The 22892-nt window shown below is 26.8% G+C and overlaps 2 protein-coding genes across 5 annotated transcripts in view; both read left to right on the top strand.

Moving 5' to 3' along the window:
* LOC118644448 overlaps positions 1 to 7517 on the top strand; it is a 9689-nt gene extending 2172 nt beyond the window's left edge. Inside the window, exon 2 of the mRNA XM_036283035.1 lies at positions 4943 to 7517. Within this exon, the coding sequence (XP_036138928.1) occupies positions 4943 to 7517 (2575 nt within the window). The remainder of the gene's footprint in view (positions 1 to 4942) is intronic.
* A 4014-nt stretch (positions 7518 to 11531) lies between these two features.
* Positions 11532 to 22488, top strand: LOC105835724. Of its 4 annotated transcripts, none has more exons than XM_036282719.1 (20): positions 11532 to 12537; positions 12815 to 12967; positions 13084 to 13364; positions 14530 to 14716; positions 14821 to 15177; positions 15333 to 15479; positions 15590 to 15745; positions 15824 to 15988; positions 16090 to 16211; positions 16375 to 16549; positions 16917 to 16978; positions 17104 to 17299; positions 17399 to 17490; positions 17731 to 17926; positions 18197 to 18505; positions 18680 to 18936; positions 20276 to 20351; positions 20921 to 21462; positions 21577 to 21851; positions 22144 to 22282. In XM_036282719.1, the coding sequence occupies exons 1-20, from the start codon at positions 12330 to 12332 to the stop codon at positions 22271 to 22273; spliced, it is 4086 nt and encodes a 1361-aa protein (XP_036138612.1). In that variant the 5' UTR covers positions 11532 to 12329; the 3' UTR covers positions 22274 to 22282. The 4 variants fall into 4 exon arrangements, with proteins under 4 accessions (XP_036138612.1, XP_036138613.1, XP_036138614.1 ...); XM_036282720.1 differs by having other exon boundaries at positions 15330 to 15479; positions 15593 to 15745; XM_036282721.1 differs by having other exon boundaries at positions 15330 to 15479; positions 16920 to 16978.
* Positions 22489 to 22892: the final 404 nt, after the last annotated feature.

Raw genomic sequence — 22892 nt, 5'->3', positions numbered from 1 at the left:
ATGTTTCTGAGCATCAATATTTAGCTTTGTAACTATAGTTTAAGATTAATGAAAGTGTCGGTACGCAATTTATATGAGCTAGAATATTAAATTAATATAAAAATTGTTCAACATCAAGATTCACTACACACCGTATAGGCAATTCAACTTTTTGAATTTGATTAAAATATTTTAATAATAATAAAATAGTTATTAATTTTCTAAATTTTTAAAATAATGATTTAAGTAATTAAAGTTTACCGAATAAAAAATCTATTAAATTATATACTTACATTCTTATTAAATAAATCATTAATTTTTAAATAAATCAAATAACAATTAATAAGCTATATATTACTTTTTAATTAAAATTATTTTATTTTACATGAAATAAAGTCTTTTCAACAAATTTCTATGAATTTTTTATTTTTAAATAAAATGTGTAAATTAAGTTATTAATTTTATAGTATAATTTTCCTAATAATATAAAGATTTTTTAAAAATTATTTTATATATAATATATATATTATTTTTTCCTGATTTAGTTGTGAAAATTTATTTATTTATTTATCCATTTATTTCATTCATTATTTTAAAAAATTATTTTTCATTAAAAAATTTTTTTAAACATTAATTATTTTTTTAACTCTCCTATTTTTTATAAAATTTTTTAATGCTTTGTGAATTTTTTAAATGTAATTAAACTAGTTCTATTAAACTAATATTTAAAATATCTTCTCTTTATTTTCTCTTTTACTCTTATCACCTATTTATTTATTACTATTAGCCTTACTATTTTTAAAAACTTTTTTTTAATACATAAAATTTAATTTAATTCTAAATAAGTAAGCTAAAGCTATTAGATTCATACACAAAAAATAAAAATATTTTCTTGTTTAAACTTTTTTTATTTAAATCAACTAATTTAATAATGTGCCTAAATAAAGGATTATTTTAATAAAATAATTTATGTATAATGTTTAGACTTTCATTAATTTCCTAATTAAATGTATCAATAGAGAATAAAAATATTTATTTTTTATTTTCTTATTTAAATTAATCCATTCTTTATTATTATTTACACAATTATTTTAAATAATCTCCTTATTTCTAATAATTTATCTTATATTTCTTTCATTTTAGCACTAACAATAAAATTAAAAGTTCTATCCATTTATTTATAATTATCCTTATTTTCTAAATATGCAGGGTGTTTCTAAACTGGCGCGAAATATTTTTAATAACAAATTTGGGAAGAAAATTTTAATACGAAAATGTTAAAGTTATAATAAATTTTAATCTTTAAAGCGCATACGTACCTCGGAATATTATAAGGTGCATATGGGGTTTTTAGAGTTTCCATAAAAAAAATACATATAACAGTAAGTGCGGTTTAAAATTTCTACTTAGAAAAATTCTGGAATACTATTTTAGAGTCATTTTTTGAAATACAATTGTTAGATTGGCTAAAAATTAGCTTTCTTGATTTAGAAGAAATCATGAAGTTTGAATAACGAGAAAAATCATTATTTTTACATAAAGCATCATAACTTTTTTAATTTTTAATATTTTAAGTTAAAATTTCGTCCTGATACTCTTGAATGTTATTCTTTAAAGAAAAAAAAGTATTACAGTACATGTTTCAAAAAAAGGTATTTATTTTGAAATCGAATGTGTGTAATATTATAAAAAAATGTATGTTTATAACAAACGCTTTTTACACACATTTTCTTAATTTATTCAATTGAAAATTGAAATTTTTTGATATTAAGGATACAAATAAATTAATAAGGTAGTATAAAGTAAATAACAAATAATGAAATAAGTACAAAAAAGTTTAGAGAAAATAAAAATATATTATTCAATGACGGCACAATCAGGACTGTACGCACGATGTTTCAAACAGATCGGACGATCACATATAAAACTAATATCTTTTGTTTTATTGTCTCTCAAACACAAAAAAAAATATTTTTTCAATAAAATCAACGTTTAGTGCATACGGAGTCTCCTAAGCCCCCAACTTAATTTCGGCGTAGCTTTCACGAAAGCCGGAGCTTAATCGACGCTTATTAACCGCTCCTATCCACTGTAAAGAAGGTACATCCAACTAATACTGCGTGGCGTTATAGGCATCTATTTCGCCTATAGGGACGTGGTATACTTCTTCAAAAAAATGCTTGGGGTATCAAGAGCTGCTTTAAAAGTTAAATAAGAAGAGTTTAAAGATAGAGCTAGAATTTCACGCGTTTCAGGAATGGTAGTGATAAAAGTGTTTTTAAATGTGTTTAACAATAACATCTTTATTCAATAAATTATTGAACAAATATGCAGGGTTAAGTAGTAACTAGTTAAAGAGTTGAAAGTTAATAATAATAATAATAATAATAAAGTTAAAAAGTTAATAACTTTTAATTTAACTTAATTAATTTTAAATTATTTAATTTTTAACTTAACTAGTTATTTTTGCAATAAAACTTTAACTTATTAACTTTTTACTTAAATTAAAAATTTTATTCGGGCAAAAAAAAATTATAAAATAAAAATACATTTTTACATGAAAACAATATTTTTTAATTATTTTATATAATTAATATTTTATTATTACAAAGAAAATATTAAATATATTTGATGATTAATACTGTAATTATGTTGGTAATCTCACTTAAATAAATTATATAGGTTTTTAATTTAATATAAATAAAACTTCTCAAAATTAACTTTTATTTTAACTTGAGTTAAATTAATTTTAACGTAACTTTAACTGAGTTAGCTTTTTATTTATGTAACTTATAACTAAACTGTATTAATTTTACAATACATTAACTTTAATTTAATTTAGATAACAAAATATATTAATTTACACAACCCTGCAAATATGCCATAAGAATTGCATTAGGAAACCAGTTCTATTCATTTATAATAAATTTGTTATAAAAACAATTCAAATTGTTTTTATTAAAACTTTAATATGTATGTATTATGAGCCGACATCAACATTTTTTTCTTATAAAAATATTATTAAACTTGCAAAAAACAGTTAGAAATTTAAAAATTTATTTGAATTTGATTGTACACAATCAGTTTTAATGTTTTCTTTGCGTAATTAGTAATATTTTTTTAGAAAGTTAACTGTTATTATATTGTCAGATATTCTGTTGGATTTATCTATATATTTTATTTTATCAATATTAAAAAATGTAAGTAACGGATTTAGTTTGAACAAGATAAAAAGAAATGACGGCAATAATTTGCAAAATGATAGAATTATATTATTATATTGCTACGTTTATGTTGTTAATTATTATGTTAATATTATTAAATTGTATGTTTGTTTATGTAAATAAATTATTTTCAATATTGATAAAGTTTAACAACATTTGCAAAAAATGTATGAAATAGTTAAAATGTTTTTTTAATCTTTACAAATTTAAAAACAGTACATTTATTTTGATTTATTTCATATTATTTTCTTCTATTTTTATAGTAATTTCTTCCTGACAGGTAACTTTCTGGAAAAATATTATTAATTATGCGAAGAAAACGTTAAAACTAATTGTGTACAATATTAAATTTAAATAAATTTTTTAATTTTTAATAGTTTTCACAAGTTTAATAATATTTTTATAAGAAAAACATATATTAATGTCGCTACATCGTACATATCTACCTAATAAAGTTTTAAAAAAAATATTTTAAATTTTTATTAAAAAATGTTTATGAATAAACATAACTGCACTTCTTAACAAAACTCTTATGGCATATTTGTTCAATAATTTATTGAATAAAGATATTATTGTCAAACTCATTTGAAAGCATCTTTATCACTACCATCCTTCAGTACAAAATTCTAGCCTTGTCATTCTTGATCTTTACACTCTTCCCATTTGAAAATTATTATAGCTTTAATATTTTCGTATTAGAATCTTCTTTTCAAAATGTTACAAAAAATTTTTTATTAAATAATTTTGCGCCAGTTCAGAAACATCCTATATAACCTGACAAACATTACTTATTTTACTAACTCTTATAAAAATCATACCTTTTATCTTATTTTTTTTATTTACATTAATGCCTTACTAATTTACTTAATCTTAATATCCCATGCTTGATTATTCCCCCCCCCCCCTATATATTTCTTAATTTAAATAATCTTAAAGTAATCCTATCCTACTCTTCTGTCAATCACACTGGATAAATAATCTTCTTAATTTCCTTAAAATATTATTTGATTAAATTTTAGTAAATTTGTTAAACGTATGGTAAAATTCTTCAAGGTTTACGTTGTCTCACAATTACTACAATTTTTAGGGTAATTTTTAAGAGAAAATTCTCTCCGTGTAGATCATTCCTTATACTCTTTATCTATACAAATATACTAATTCACACATTATTTTTATTTAAATGTAAATCTAAAGTATTATATCTACATATATCTATATTAAATAATATAATCCCCACACACTCTTATATCTAAGATTATTTTTATTTTCTATTCTATTATAGAAATTCTATTCATTATTATTTAAGAATTTAAGCTACACCCCAAACTTTAAACCTTTAAAATGTTTAAGAGATAAAATTATTTATAAATACTCTACACATTTATTCTACTGTTAAAAAATTTTCTTCTTTTCCCTAAAAAAATTTTTGCTTTCTCTTATTTTTAATTTCTTCCTATATGCTATAGAACCTTATTATTATCATTATTGCAATTTACTATTTTTATGATTAAACTAGAACATAAATTTAATTTTTAATTTTTAATTAATTATTTTAATTAATATTGGAAAATTTTATATTTCTTAAATAAATTTACAATTTATTACTTAAATCAGACATAAAATTTCCATTATTATAAATAAATAATTATATTTATCGGATCACAAAAATATTGGTATTTTATACTTTATCCCATTTGATCAAGCACAATTAAAATAAAAGTTTTTTTATTTTTTTACAGATGTTTACACTATTTTAGTTCCGAGGAAAAATTGAATGCCCACGACGTAAACTGCAAAACATTGAACAACTGCATCATACGATTGCCGGACGAGGACGACAAGTTACTTCGATTCCAGAATTACCGCAACAAGGAACAACTTCCCTTTGTCGTCTACGCAGACTTAGAATGCGTACTGCAGAAAACGGAACCGGATACAAATAACACGTCGTACACATACCAGCATCATCAGGTATTTAGCATTGGATATTACGTGCGATGTTCGTACGATACGTCATTGTCTATGTATCGGTTTCGCCGCGGCAACGATTGCGTCACGTGGTTCGCCGAACAGCTTAAAGATATAGCACATAATGTAAGTTACATATTATCCGCCAATGTCCCCATGGCAGATTTAACGCGAGACCAGTGGGTCAAATTCCATAACGCAAGGAATTGTTATATGTGTGAAAAACCGTTTATGCAAGACGATGTGCGGGTTCGAGATCATTGCCACATAACGGGTAGATATCGAGGTCCCGCGCATTCAATTTGCAATTTAAATTATAAACAATTATTTTACATTCCGATAGTATTTCACAATTTATCCGGCTATGATGCGCATTTTATTATTAAGGAGATGGCAACAGCGTTCAAAGGGAAAATCGACTTACTTCCAATTACTAAAGAAAAATACATTTCGTTTACTAAATATGTTCAAAATACAAAAGACAAAAATATTTCGAAAATTTGCGTAAAATTACGTTTTATCGATTCATACAAATTTCTTAATACTAGTCTCGACAAACTGGCATTGTTTTTAAATAAGGACAGACTCCAAATTTTACAATCTGAATTTAAAGACGTATCGAGTGAAAATTTAGATTTATTAACACGGAAGGGGGTATTCCCATACGAATATGTTGATTGCGTCGAAAAGTTGGAGGAAACGTGTCTACCGCCGCGCGAAGCGTTTTACAGCTCTATGACCGGTGACACGGTATCTGAGAACGATTACGCCCACGCCGTTAACGTATGGCAACGGTTCTCCGTTCGAACGCTAGGTGAATATAGCGACATGTATCTGAAAACCGATGTCTTGTTGTTAGCCGACATTTTTGAAAATTTCCGCGGTAAATGTATCGAAAGTTACGGACTCGATCCCGCGCATTATTACACTCTCCCCGGATACACGTGGGACGCTATGTTAAAGTATACCAAAATTACTTTTGAACTGCTTACGGACATTGACATGGTCATGTTTATCGAACGCGGTATACGCGGTGGCCTTAGTCAATGTTCCGGTAGATATTCAAAGGCTAATAACAAATACATGCAGTCGTATGACCCAACAAAACCATCGTCGTACCTGATGTACTTTGATGTGAATAATTTGTACGGATGGGCAATGTGTCAACCGCTACCCTACGGCGATTTTCAGTGGGTCAACGACATATCGAATTTTGACGTATCATCAATCGCGCTCGATTCACCAATAGGCTATATCCTCGAAGTCGACCTCGAGTATCCGCAACACCTTCACGACGCGCACGCCGATTTACCCTTCTGCCCGACGCGCGATAAGCCACCCGGCAAGCGTCAGGAGAAACTGCTTGCAACTGTTTACGATAAGAAGCGATACGTCATACATTACCGCAACCTGCAGCAGTGCATGCGTCACGGTCTTCGTATCGCGAAGATACATCGCGTGTTAAAATTCGCGCAATCCCCATGGCTCTGTAAATATATTGAATTAAACACACAATTTCGAACTAATGCAGAAAATGATTTTGAAAAAAATTTATATAAACTAATGAATAACGCCATATTTGGCAAAACTATAGAAAACGTGCGCAATCACGTCGATGTGAAATTGGTGACAAAGTGGGAAGGTAGATACGGGGCAGAGGCCATGATCGCGAAACCGAATTTTCATAGTCGAAGTATTTTTGCAAAAAATTTGATCGCTATCGAATTAAAAAAACTCGAGGTAAAATTCTATAAGCCGATATACGTAGGCATGTGTATACTCGATATTTCTAAAACATGTCTATATGAATTTCATCACGAGTATATGCTGCCTTTTTATCGAGATAAATGTAGAGTTATGTATACTGACACCGACAGCCTAATTTACCATATCGAGTGTGAAGATGTGTACCAAAACATGAAGCGTGACATTCATAGATTTGATACGAGCGATTACGGTGTGAACAATGCATATAATATGCCCCTGGAGAATAAAAAAGTACCAGGTTTGATGAAGGACGAAAACAACGGCGCTATCATGACCGAGTTCGTAGGGCTTAGAGCAAAGATGTACGCCTTGCGCGTCGACGGTAAAGAAGACACCAAAAAGATTAAAGGTGTAAAGAGTAACGTCGTAGCGCGTACTATTACATTCGACGATTACACACGGTGTTTGCGAGACGAAATCGAGATGACGCGACAGCAGACTTGTGTACGGTCCAAGCTGCACGAGGTGTATACAATATCGGAAACAAAAATTGCTCTAAGTCCGTACGACGACAAGCGATATATCGTGCCCAATTCCACAGACACATTGCCGTGGGGACATTACCAGATACCATTGTAATATAGTGTAAGTTAGGGTATGATGGTCAATGGCTATAATTTTTTTAATAGTTACTAAATAATGTGTTCTCCTAATTATTTTCAAAGATAATCGATATTTACTGTAGTTTATGTGCGTATACTATTCAAAACGATATTCTGAATGTCATATCACGTTTTTAAATTTGATTGCCTGCAAAGTTTTTTATGTGTATTTATTAGAAATTGTCACAATGTCGAATAAATTAGAGTTGTGCTGTTGCAATAAACGTTACACACCTAATAAAAGTATGTAAATTGTAATGTGTAATTATATTTTTTATTTTCTTTTCTATTTTTTAAATAAATACTATGATTATCTTTTTCTCGCAATTTGGGCAAGATGGCCCATGACTTTTCGGGGTAAATATTTATGTATATATTTTATAAAAAAAGATAAGAATTGAGTTGTGCACCTAATATTTTAAATTTGATATTTCATATATATATTTTTTTAGTAGTAACAATGAGTTAAATTGATCCTAAATTTATATAAACATTTAATATTAAAAATGTTTAAAAATAAAATTAAATATGTGATAATATGTGACAATAAAATTGAATATGTAAAATTATTCGTTTTTTTATTATTTTATAAATTTTAAGTACATAAAATATGTATAGTCAACTGTTTTGTAATACTATGACCATCTTTTCCCTAAAAATTATGAAAGGTGGCCAATGTTCATGTTTTAATATTTTGATAATAAAAAATTTTTATTAAGTATTTTCTTTTTAATGTTGATAGTTTTACATAGTTTAAGCTTCAGCAAAGTAATATACCAAATTTTATTATTAAAAAATAATAAAAATAAAAGTACGTACGTCTCTTTGCATTTTTAAAAACAATGGCCATCCTACTCAAGTTTACCCTATTACATATATGTAATTGAGAATGTTTTTATAATTTTATATCTTATACATCGTATGATTAAGATTTTATATACAGAAAAGAGGTGTAAGATGACGATCTTAAAGTTTGCCGATTTTTCTTAATTTCTGTGATGGTATAAAAATAATAATTTACTTTTCTTAGATTGACTAAAGCCTTTTGTATCTATCATAAAAATTAAAAGCTGTTAAATAAAATATAATTTTAAGAAATTTTGATTTTCTAAGAACGTGTCTCCAATTTCGTCATTTTATTTCTTTATGTGAGTAAGACTTTCAATAACCAAAAGTGTCAAATTAAGTGACGTTGTCACTTAATTTGACTTTATTGTTTATCTGTATGAACACCTATTGTTTATCTGTATAAACATCAATTTTCTTATTTATTTAACAACATATTATATGAACAGTACAACTACTTTATTTTTTAAGAATAACGAAATCAAGAAATTGCATATAATGAGATTTACGTACAGATTACTAATATAATCCGTATCACAAATTTAATTTGCATAGTATTAACCCAACATTACGTTCGTTGCAAAACGTAATCTGCAAGTACAAATGCGTCATCTGGTTTTATCCGTCATCTTACCCGCAATCATAATATTCACTTATTTATTCACTCCATTTTTTTTGTAAAAAAGAGATGTTGCCATTGTATTCTTGCCGATTTTCCGCGATGCCGATTGGTTTTCTAGCTGCGTTTACTTTGTGTTGCGAAAGTAACCGTAATTGCGATAGTATTTTAACAGCGATCCCATTTGTATAGATGGTTATTTATACAATTATTGTTGTAGTTTATTATTAAGAAGTAAAAAATAAAAAGTCAAATAGCGCGCGCGAAGCGCACGTCTATGGTGTCTGGTTTAATAAAAATGTTGCATTGTGGGAAAAAAATATAAATGCATTAGTATGTGCGTTTTTAACTATACTATATCATGATTTTATTTAAAAACCAAAAGTATTTATAATTATAAAAGTATCTATAATTACGTTATTCCCTATGAATAAGTGCCGAGGAGTTACGCATGTGTATACCTAAAACACATTTCTTATTATACTCACTTTTATGGATTAATTGAAACTAAACGACAGATAATCTATTATCTATTATCTATTATCTAAATTCTTCAATGAGTTCAACACCAGATCAAAATCTGTTATTAATTTAGAAAAATTAGCGATTCTTTAGCTTACCCCTCTTTTCCATATAATTATTAATAAAGAGTTTTTTATATTATCCGTTTTATATTTTATGCATTATGCGATTAAGATTTTTAATATTTGATTAATTGAGATTTATTTAACGTATTATGCTATTGAAAGAAATTTAAAAAATTACTTAATGTATTAATAAAAATTTTATATATTTTATGTATGTATTTCATATATTGCATACATTTGTACATGTATTATACACATATATTTCACATATTATTATATATGTATTAAATATAATTTGAGATGAATAAAATAATATTGCCTTTGTGTATTTATGAATTGTGCGATCCATCAAATTCTAGCATTTCCAGCCACTTTACGAAAACCTTGTCAGCCTTCCCGCGCATTTCTACCACGAGATGACGTCCGGATAAGTTCCGCGATTATTTTCGAGTAGATAAGTTACGAGATTGATATGCTGCAGTTTAATGATTTTAAACACCTCGATGATCCAATTTGCCGTACAATTCTTTCGAAAATCGTTTTGTACTTGTTCGAAAGCATGACGTACTAATTTAATTAATAATATATTAAAGTTAATAAAATAAATTTTAACAACATTGATATTATTGATTTGACATTGTTTTTCCTTTGTAATATATATATATATATATATATATATATATATATATACTATAAATTTTTTAGAATTCACAAAATTAATTATAATCACACACTAATATTGTACATACATTAATTTTCATAAAACGTCAAGAAAATGTTTTCCTATTTTTTTATGTATTATAAATGTTTAATTTATAATATATAAAAAATTAATTTATAAATATTTAATTTGTGTGCAATAAATAATTATTTAGTGGCCTTTTAGATTTCCTCAAAATATTGCAAATTTGTTTTATTATTGAATCGTTGTAATAAATATTATATTCAGATTGACATTGTTTAGCGCTAGATGCACTTGACAATTACACTTTTACGATGAATAATGACCGCATAATTAATTTAAATTGGCTTCATCCTTGGAAGACAGATGGTCATCTTGGATCTTTTCGCATTCAAATACAAGAAATCTTCCCAAATTTGAAAAAGTCTTTTTTGGTCAGAAACAAAGTACTCAAATTTCCAGTGACACAATATATGCGTAACTACAGTCAGCGATTATATTTGTTGACATTAACACAATACATCATCTATTTTCAAGCTGTAACAGTTGCGAATGAGTCTAGCAATACAAAGTTCGTAAACATTTATACGCTTTCAACCACAGTTTTTGACGGCGTTCTTGATGTTATGATAGACAACTGAAATTTTACGATATTATTAAACATACCTTCTGTTTAAAACTCAAGACAATATAATGCACATTATTGTAAAAGGTCCTAATCTTTGTGAACAATATTCAAAAGTGTTAGAGGATTTACGAGAACGAGCAGGCGTAAAAATGTATGACAATGCTTGGCGAACTGCTGAAGTTTTAGTAAGTATACAAAATAAATGGACAAATTTTATGTGTAGTAGCAAAATAATAGCAAGATAGCATTTACGTATATCTGTAGAATTTAACTTTTTACTTTTTATTGTGACAGACTAGTGAGCTAACTGGTAAACAAAATCGGCGATAATAGAATTTATGACAATGCAACTAATTGTTAATTAAAATCTAAAGGATTATACAAAATTGTAGTTATTGTAATCCAACAGAGTTCAATCATTCATTCAAAATTTAAACTTATTATACTTACAAAATTGATCCATGTTGGTGATGTTTCAGTTTTATCAATGTATTGTGAAGTGTGGCTGGTGCCCATTATATTATTATTTATTGTATTAGAAGTAGTTTTTTATTGGTATCGAAGGTAATGCAACTTTTTGTTATCTTTTGCTTTAACTTTTTTTAAATTTAAGCATAATTCTTTTATTAATTAAAATTATTTATTTGCTTTGGTTACTCATGATCATGTAAAATCAATCCTAACGGACTTGTTACAATTTGATATGTATTTATTACAATATTATATGTGATTGATTTAATTATATACATAATTCGTTTATGCATAATATAAATTTTAATAAATAACAAATGAATTGCATGTATTATTTATGTGGTTAGCAGCTTGTAACTACACCGTTTAATTGAAACAAGTCACTTCTTTATTGACTTTGGACCATTTTTTTCTGTGTAGCCATTGTGTAATATAATTTTATTATCAAAATAAAGTTATATTTACACATGTAAATATTTTATAAATAATAAATTTTTATTATACTGATAAAAATGTTCAAAAAATGACAATTAATTTATCTTTGAAAAATAATATACAAATATTTATTGTGATTTTGGGAAAAAAATTAACTTACGTGATTTATTGGGAATGAAATCATTCGAATATAAAATATATTTGTATCAAACATCATTCAAGTTTTTCTAATATAAAAAAATTATATCTAAACATCCTGTAAAGTTATCATTTCCTGCGTCGAGCGTGTTTAATAGATATGGAATCTAGTCTCATAAATTAACTAAAAGGAAGTCCAGTTCCTTTATGTTAGTTATTGTCCATTGTGCAGTCTAAAACAGACATAGTGAAAAACATTTCAATAAAAATTTAATTTTTTTGTTATTTTATCATTTTATTCTATTATGATGTTTTATACATTCCGATTAGAGTAATCATTAGTCTTACAAACGGCACGTTTTTGTTAACAAAAAAAAGTGACAATGGATATGTTAATGATCTTTATTTTTGCGAATCAAATATTATATATTTTTGGAAAAGTAATCGTATTGCGCGGATTGATATCTAATACGTACGGTTCCAAGAAAGTAAAATTGATATGTCTCTCAAAGGACGATGGCAGCGCTCTTGTGTGGAACTACAATTTAATTTGGAAATATAAATATTATTCCGTACATGGAAACAATTATGGTGAATTAAATATAAAAACTGAAATGATTATCTTTGTATTTTCCTCTCTCTCTTCTTCTCTCTCTCTCTCTCTCTCTCTCTCTCTCTTTCTTTCTCTTTCTTGCAAGATATTTTTTTTTATATATATAAATATATACATATACATATTAAAAACCTTTATCAAAATTTAGTTAACAACTAAACTTATTTGTGCAATAGATTTATAAATAAACTTATTCATTTAATATTATAACTTAATATTATAACTTACTCATCATAGTCAGATACATTATTCCAGAATTTCACGATTTAAATAAATTCAACAATAGTGAAATAAATTGCAAAATGAATGCAAATGAAGACTGTTTGGAATCATGGATTAAACATGAATGGAACATTACAAATTCTATCAAAACACCTATGGGTCCGGTATTTGATCAACGTTGGGAAGGTAAGAGTTTACAATTTAATAAAAAATTGTGCAGTATATAAAATTTATTACGATATTCTACACAAATTATATATTTGTGTAACTTTAAGTAATATACATTTAAATATACATTTCAGAATTTAAACAATACGAAAATCTTCAAAATACTGATTATTATTTTAAAGATGAACTTATTAAAAGGGAGATAAAGCTTGCTTTTTCAGTTCGTACATCCCACAGTATGCACATGTTGATTTGCAACGGTGAGGATTATAACAAAGATTCTTGCTATTGGATTCTTATAGGCGGTTGGAATAATACATTGTCTGTTATACGAAAGTGTGTGATGGGAATACCTGAACTCGGAAAAGAGCCCCCGGAACATTCAGAATGCAGAAATGCACAAAGTTCTTTTAAGGTAAATAGATATACATTGTGCTTTTTTTGCTTAAAGTTGTAGGATTTTTACATTTACGTAATCTCTCTATATTTTCTCAAAATCAGTATCTATTGAAAGACAATCCAGTAAGTCAGTTAGAAAATATTTAAATTATAACAGAATGTTAATAGATTGGTAACAGATTTGATCGGAAAATGTAGCAAACTGAACTTATCTGAGCACGCATTCTGCTAACGTTTTATTGATAAAACGTTTGACTGGCGATCTGTATTAACAAAAATCGAGAAGTCTCTGTTGTTTAGTAAATATTTTAATTGTAACATTGTTATAGAAAAATCTTTAAAATTGACGTTTCTACTCTTTTTATTTTATTTTTAAAAAAAGATTGTAAATTATTTTATCAGTAAAAATTAATATACACCTTTAATATATTTATGTATTTTAATTTATTACTTTAAATATATATATAAAATACAAATATGTATAAATAAAACATATACAGTGCAATAAAAATGTTTATCATTTTTTATGCTCTCTGTATCACTAGATTTTATTTTATAAGTAATATGTTCGTTAACTTTTTAGTGCAAAAAGACAATCATATTTTATGCTAAGTGCACAAATAAATATTAAAAATAATTAAATTTTTACTACGTAAACTTTAGTTATATAGAGAGGTGGACATCAGTCACTCCGACGCTTTTAACGGATCTTAGTGATGTTATTAAATTTAATTTTAATTTTTCTTAGCTTTTTTATTTATTTAAACTGCGCGCCGATAAAGTTCGTCAGACTTAAGACGCAGTAACCAAATTACTAAATTTTGATGCTCGAGAGCATCTTAAAATCCCCCCTTCCCACCTGTCTTGGTGGTCAAATTGGCTAGGACGCTCGCACGGAATAAGAGATCCGGGTTCGAACCCCAGCTGAAGTATTGTTTTTCGCAATAAATTAATATACAGTTTTTTGGGACAGGTGGAAAGGGGAGATTTTAAGATACTCTCAAGCATCAAAATTTAGCTTGGTTACTGCGTCTTAAGTCTGACGAACCTTATCGGCGCGCAGTTTAAATAAATAAAAAAGCTAAGAAAAATGAAAATTAAATTTAATAACATCACTAAGATCCGACATAGACCGTGAGGCGATTTAAAATTTATTAATAATTAATTAATAATTATTATAGCATACACCACTGTCAGAAAGTGAATGGCGAACGTTTATTATTACATGGAATGCTGAGATGCGGAAAATAATTATTTATGATACTGATAAAATTATTTTGACGTATACAGACGAGAAAGGACATTCAAGCAATAATTACTACTTATTTATTAGAAGCGACACGGCGATGTTGATACGACTTCATTTATGTAGGTGTAAATTTTTAACAAATTTTTATCAATCAAATATTACTTCATTGAATATTAATTATATTGGTAATAAGGAAAACATTTTATGTATGAATATGTTTCAGATTATTTTCTACATACAACTGTGGAAAATGCAGTTTTAACAAGTCCCATCTTTCAACTTAATAACGAAATGATATGCGTACAATTATTAATTGGCCTCTGCGCCGAATGTGATGCCCACGTAACATTGCTTGATTCCACGAATAATGAAGAATTGGTAAAAGTAATAGTAAAAGGCTCAACAAAATCTGCGGTTCATGGCTTACCTATGTGGCAATCTGTCGAAATCAAGAAAAATTCTTCAATCATAGATTCTAATACTTATAGTAAAATAATTATTAAATTAATTCCTAAACTTAATAATCATAGCTCAAATCCATTGTGGGCGATAGCGAACGTTCGTCAGTGCCCGCAAAATGGTGCAAATTATTTAATATTCTTACTTTCTCATTACATTTAGAATTTCTTCTTAATGTCATTTACAAATTATTTACTTAGCATGTTCATCAAATGGTGTCAAAAGTTTTCAATTTTTTTTGTATATATTTGTAACTTATCTTATTATTTTTAGAAGCTTTGAGGAAAGGTGTTATATTTTCTAGTTACGACTGGGATGTAGAGTTTGGCTATTTTTGGCCGGAAGTGACATGCCAAAAATTATCTTATGATAAACATGTTGTCGTGAATACTATATCGCCTGTAGATTTAAATATAAATCTGGGTAATTACATTACTTATTATAATTAAATTTTGAAAACGTTAACTATTTTTTTTAATGAACACTTTAGAAAAAGTATACTAAAATATAAATATAAGTACATATTTTTTAAGAAGACGCAAACTGTCCTCAAGGAAGGATTGGACCGCAATGCTTGGTTTCTTGCGAATCTGATCTGGGCAGTGACGTTAATTGTAAAGAAACCGAAATTTGTTACGAAAATGGTTGCACGTGTGCTCCAGGTTTTATAGGAGATACATGTTCTACGCGTAAATAATTCTTAATGTTGCTAATATTATTTTTTTTATAAGATGTAAAACTTTTAAAAATAATACTTGGTCTTTCAGCTTGTGATTCAACTAAATATGGTCATGGCTGCAAAAAGACATGTGGTACATGTTTCTACATAAGAGCCAATGAAGAGTGCAATAAAGCAACTGGAATGTGTATTGATGAAATGTGTTATAAAGGCGACAGTACTAAAATATACATACCACCTTTATGTCAAATAAGTAATAATCTTTTACGTGCTACACACATGTTGTTTTTACATTGTATTTATTAAATATTTATTATTAAATGCAAGTGTAGAAATACATCGATCATTTTACAGGCATAAACAAACCCAATGCACCTACGGTCTCAACAAGCGAGACAAGTATTTGGGCCGTGGTTCCTATAACATGGAAGGATGAATACGAAGAAAAATCAATTCTTTATTCATTCGTCATTCAAGTAACATTAATTTAACTTTTTTTTTATTATTTAAAAGTAATAAGAATTTGTATAAGCGTGTATGAAAATTATAAAAAATTTCCAATTAATATAAATACTAGATATCGTTTAATATTTAATCATACATAAAATCAAGAAATTAATTTCATAATTTTTTTTACAGGAACACATCAAATACAAGCAACCATCATGGAAGAAATTATTTCGAAATATGACACACTTGACAGAGCATTTTGAGAATGTAGAACCTGGTGCTACTTATCATATCGGTTTAAGCTTGGACATTTCTGGCACGCAAGTACAAAGCGAGTGGCGAGTAGCTGAGACTAAGTGTAACCGTGAGTTGATGTATTAATTAAGTTTGCACAATGTTTATATTATTTATTGTTAACAATTTACTAATTTATTAATAATATTAATAACAGCTACCTCATAATTTACAATTTTTAATTTTATTATTTTTAATGAAATATGTACGTTAAAAGTATTATTCAAGATGATTATTATTTTATTGTGCAGAAAAACTTTACTTTTACATGCGTTTATATATAAAATAATAAAAAAATAAAATAATTGTAAAATACATTTCTGTGCGGAAAGAAGCTATTACTGTATTGTTGTCAATTAATAATTATTAGAAATATTTTAGTATTTTATGTAATCTAAAGCACGTTACATTTTTCATAATAATTTTTTATATTGTAGCAGCTGAAAATTTTGATGTGATTCCCGAAGAAAATGGCATGGTAATTGAGTGGCAAATCCATGTATGTACACATTTTATGTTAAATTTGCTTTAAATTTTTTTAATTTATTGCACATAACTTATTTATATGTATATTTAATAGTATTTTAAGATAAAAATGCTTATATTTTATATGTCTTACTACAGCAATTATATTCATGTCCGCCAAGTTGGTATAATCTGATAATTCGTAAAGTAAATACAAATGAGGAAGTCGTTTCTATATCAGCTCCATCTTTTCCATATAAAGTGCAAGAGTTGCCGTCGTACACTTTTTTTGATGTAATCATATTTCACAAAGATAACATGCTATTTCATCAAAAAATTCGTACGCTTGAAGACAGTAAGTTTAATTGCAGCTTAAAGATGTAAAAAAAATTGTTTGCATATAAGATTGGATAATATTGTATTTGGGTTAATTATATTTTACAAATATCTACAGTCCCATCAACTAAGATGTCACAAGTCACTTTAATTTGGAACCCTTCAAATCAACCAAACGGAGAAATAGTGCGATATGAAGTAATATTAGAGGTATAATAATGTTATACGTATATAAGAAAATTGATTACTGTTTAAAATTAATTAATATTATTTAATTTAAAATTAATTAATTCTAGTACAATTATTATTTGTTAGAGAATCCCATAAAAATATTAAAAATTAAACGGAAATGTTAAGATTACATGCATACACTTAATTATAGATTTTTTGTTTTAACATACATTAAATATATTTAATATAATATAAATAAATAATTTGTTTTAATTTCAGATTAATAAATACTATGGGTGTACAGATCTAAAATTATCTACTCTAGATAAGCACATTATTACAAAATTTACAACAGAGACAACGATCACAATTTCGGATTTACATCCATATGCATCTTATAGTGCGAAAGTCATAGCTCATAATTCACAACATTTCAGCTTATTTGCAGAGGCAATCTTTAAAACAGCAGAATCCGGTAAATCTATATTATATTATTTACTAGAATAATTGTTAAGGCTGCAGACATAAAAAACGTTAATTAATTAAATTAATAATTTATTAATTAAATTAATTAAATTAATAATTTATTAATTTTAAAAACTTTTGGTAATATATCGGTATTTTATGTAATAAGCAAACATGAATAATTACATTCATAAGTATAATATTATTCTTTAAAATGTATGTTTTTAAAAATATGTTTTTGTTTAAAAGACAAAACAAATAAAAATCAATAATTTTATAGAGATACCGTCAGAAGTATTCAGTCAATTGAGACTAGAAGGCTGGAAATTGTTATGGAGTCCGCCCGCAGATTGCACCACAATTTTGGGACCTCTTAAAGCCAGAATAAAAATACAAGGCATTAGTAACGCTGTTAAATATTATAATGTAACAAAAATGACTGCTTTCACCTATTTCAATTTGGATTATTTGTATCCAAAATTAAACGGTCTTGAACGATACTTAGTAAAACTGTACGTAATAAGAAATTACAAGAGTAAAGAAAATACTACCGCTTATCAAAAATTTGAGTTTAAAACTCCTCCAACAGGTAAAACTTAAAATTGCTATGTAGCAGAAAATATTTCAACACAATATTTCAACAATGTTGCAGCAAGTTTGCAAATTTTTTACAATATTGCTGGAATATTTTGTATTGTATGTGGATTGCTTCATAATTTTTTTTTCTATGACTATAACTATAATTATAATATAATTAAAACAGCTCCACCTAAAGTAACTAATTTGGAGATTGTTGAGATTGACACTCGTCAAATGATATATCTCAGATGGCAAAGCCCTCGTCCACCTCTCAACGGAATATTACGTGATTATAATATTGAGTTATGTAACAAATATAATATACTTTGTTCGAATATTAAAGTTCAACTCAACGAATCTTGTGATTTGTGGAACGATTACATCTGCAAAGTTGTGCAAAACACAAATTCTCCTACGAATCTACTCTCTCAAACAATTAAGGTAAAATAATAAAGAAAGTTCTCTAATATTGATATAAGTCTTCTAAAGCAGTACAACCTTATTTTTCGTACGTAAACGTTTCACTTTATTAATATTAATAAAAAAATAAGTTACTTAAATTGTTGATCTACATAATTGTTGTTTGAAAAAAAAGAAATAGTGTCTCAGCTTTAACGTGCTAAAAGGGCCCTGCACATTTTAAAACCGGCTTTGGTCAAATTGGCTGAAATTTAAATACGTTGTAGTCTAGATAGTATTGATAAAAAATTTACAGGCATATGGTCAAAAGTTAAAAGTCTCAAAAATACGACGACTTAAAGTCAGTAAAATTGAGGCTTAAAAAATGCTTGTTTCTGAATATATATATACATATATTAACTTTTAAAGCAAAAAAATATATTCTTTTGTTTTACAAACTGAATAATTGAAGCAATAGAGGATATATTATTGATATTTAGTTAAGTTTAGTTAAGTTGGCATATTTGTCAATGAAATAGTAGTACACGGCATACAAGTAAAATAAAATGAAATAAAAAAGCATATGAGATTTAGCTACAATTATTAAGTATAAACACTTTATATTTAATTAATTTAGAGTAGACCTCGCTACGCATGGAAAGTCGCAAATGTAGTACAGGAAACACATAGACGAAGGAGAGGCTTTGTCGCACCCCTTTCCATTATTAACTAATAAAATTAACTAATAAACTCGAATTGTGTTAGATGAGTTTTATAAAGTTTTAAACATTTAACGTCATTTTTCTCAAAAACTATTGTTCTTTATAGCAAAAATCAATAAAATATAAAATATGTATTTTAATGAGATCTACAACTTTTATCTAAAGTATTTTTTTTAATTCCCATTATTTACGGAAATAAAAAAAATTATGATTTTTATGATTTTCTTATGGTTTGCGCTATAAAAATCAAATTTGCGCCAATTTTCACTATTGTATTCGTAATCAGCGCGCCAAAATACGTAAGAATACACAGTTAAAAAAAAATCGGAGGTATATCGTTTTCGGAAGTATGGCCTTTTTTATTATTACATTTTTTGTTTATAATTTTGTTAGAGCTTTTTTTAAGTACAAATAATACTTGTTATATTATTAAAAGATTGATAGAAAAATTGCTAAAAAATTTACAACCTATTGAATGATAGATTCGGAATAATTATCTTACTTTTTGTTTAAGAAATATAATTTTTTTCAAAAGTAATGTATCAGTATTGGTTATTGTATATATTGTATTATATGTATACATATTTTATATACATATTGTATAATAATATGTATTATACATATACATGTATATACATACACAAATATACATGTCATAGGTTTTTGCATATAACATGAACGTTACTGAACCAGGACTTCCGGCTTCTGTGACCGAAGATATGCTTCTTAATACAAGTAAAAAATTTAAGTACAATTAATAATTCTAAGAATTTATAAGCTTAGTATATACTAAAGTTTGAGAAAGAAATATTGTTAAATTAATTAAATATTTGACATTACTGCTACAAACATATGCTGTTAATTTATTTGTAATGTCAAATTTTTATTTCAATTTATAAAAGAAAACCATAACGTTCTTAATCCAATTAATAGTATATTAAAATTAATAAAATAAATTTTAACTGCATTGATGTTGTTGATTCAACATTATCTTTTTTCTATATATATACATAAACTTCTTTAAACTCACAAAATTAATTATACTCATCTACTAATATAGAACATTATTATATTTTATGATCTTTCATCTCTTCTTCCATGCGTCTAACATATCTTTGCTGTAAACATCTGTTTATTTTCAAAAAATGCTAAGAAATTTTTTCTTGTTTTATATATTATAAATATTTAATTTATTTGCAATAAATAATTATTTAGTTGCTTTGTAAAATTCCTTAAAATATTGCAAATTTGTTTTATTACTCTATTAATGTAATATAATATTACATTCGGATTACATTTTTTAGCGCCAGATGCACCTGACAATTACACCTTTACTGTCAGTAATGACAGCATAATTGATTTAAATTGGCTTCATCCTTGGAAGACAGGTGGTCATCTTAAATCTTTTCGCATTCGAATACAAGAAATCTCTTCAAATTTGAAAAAAAGTTTTTCTCGATCACTAAGGAACGAAGTACTTGAATTCTCAGTGACACAATATATGCGTAACTACAGTGAGCGATTATATTTATTCCCATCAACGCAATACATCATCTATCTTCAAGCTGTAACAGTTGCGAATAAGTCTAGCAATACAAAGTTCGTGAACATTTGTACACCTTCAACCACAGTTTTTGACGGCGTTCTTGATGTTATGGTAGACAACTCAAATTCTACGGTATTATTAAATATACCTTCTGTTTTAAACGACACTCAAGACAGCATGATGCACATCATTGTAAAAGGTCCTAATTCTTGCAAACAATATTCGGAAGTGCCAAAGGATTTACGAGAGCGAGCAGGTGTGAAAATGTACGAAAATGCTTGGCAAGCTGCTGAAGTTTCAGTAAGTATACGAAATAATTGGGCAAATTCTATATGTAGTAGCAAAATAATAACAATATAACATTTACGTATGTATATATGTAGAATCTAATATTTTTACTTTTAATTGTGACAGACCAGTGAGCTAGCTGGTGGACAATTCAAAATTGGCGATAATAGAATTTATGGCAATGCAATTAATTGTCCATTAAAATCTAAAGGACTATACGAAATTGTGATTATTGTAATCGAACAAAATTCAATCTGTAATTCAAAATTTAAGCCGATCATGCTTACAAAATTGATCCATGTCGATGATGCTTCAATTCTATCAATGCATTATGTAGCGTGGATGGTGCCTATTATATTATTATTTGTCGTATTAGGAACAGCTTTTTATTTGTATCGAAGGTAATACAACTTTTTGTTATCTTTTGCTTTAATTAGCTTTTAAAAGTTAGCAGTATTTTTACACATTGTTGCGCCCGTCAGATGGGTCAGCTGTCTTGGCCGATCGATATATTGATTTTTAAAAAGAGCGTTGTCAAGCTCACAACAGTTAACAACACTTTTTTTAAAAATTAATATATTGATCGACCAAGACAGCTGACCCATCTAACGAGCGCAACAATGTATAAAAATATTACTAACTTTTAAAAGGTAATGATAAATAGATTAAATATAAATTTATGTTTTTTTGCAGAAAGAAACAAAAACGAATTAAACAGTTAATACAAAATGAAATCGCTTTACCGGAAAACAAATCTGCATGTGTAATAGAATCTTTAATATCGAATTCAAAGGAAGATCTGCCAAATCTGTCTGACAAATAATTTTTATTGAAGATAATTATTTCAGTGTCGCCAATTGTTATCACGAAGCATCAGAAAATGTGTAACATGTAGAAAATAATTTAAAATATTATTAAATATTTCAGGATACCTACAATATTAATAGAATGTCGCCGTAGCATATTTGGAGTTTTTTAAAACCTGTTTAAAAACTGTAAATCTTTTTTAAAAAATAAAACTATATTTATTTTTTACTTCATTTAATGTAGTGTAAGACAACATATTGACATATTGTCCTATCAAAATTTTAGATATTAAAATTTTTTACTTGATAAACGATGTAATAATTAGTAGATGTCACCTGCTTCTCGTTGAAAATATGATTTCTTGTATGTAATCTAAATTTTCGTAGAACAATTTTGTCTTAATTTGGCATTAAAGTTTAATTTTAAAAACATTGTTTGTCCCTGTTACCTACGTGTCTAGAATTTCGAATTTCATGAATACAGTGCAGATCTTTTATATCAAACAATTATTGTTATGACGTGACAGTTCTACACGCCATTTTTTATTTAGAATGAGTAAAAGTACCATAATTTCTAAATTTTTGTTTATTTTTAGCATAAATTTCTCAATCTAGACGATGGTATATTTTATATTT

This window comes from Monomorium pharaonis, chromosome 2, assembly GCF_013373865.1.
Source record: "Monomorium pharaonis isolate MP-MQ-018 chromosome 2, ASM1337386v2, whole genome shotgun sequence".
Classification (NCBI taxonomy): Eukaryota; Metazoa; Arthropoda; class Insecta; order Hymenoptera; family Formicidae; genus Monomorium; species Monomorium pharaonis.
Note: the sequence above shows the minus strand (reverse complement) of the source record. Positions and strands in the feature narration are given on the sequence as shown.

Excerpts from the sequence above, each read along its gene's own strand:
- LOC105835724 (XM_036282718.1), top strand. The coding sequence starts at position 12,330 with ATGGATATGTTAATGATCTTTATTTTTGCGAATCAAATATTATATATT. Across the intron at positions 12,968-13,083 it reads ATTTGATCAACGTTGGGAAG|AATTTAAACAATACGAAAAT; the intron begins GTAAGAGTTTAC and ends TATACATTTCAG. Across the intron at positions 21,852-22,143 it reads GCTTTTTATTTGTATCGAAG|AAAGAAACAAAAACGAATTA; the intron begins GTAATACAACTT and ends GTTTTTTTGCAG.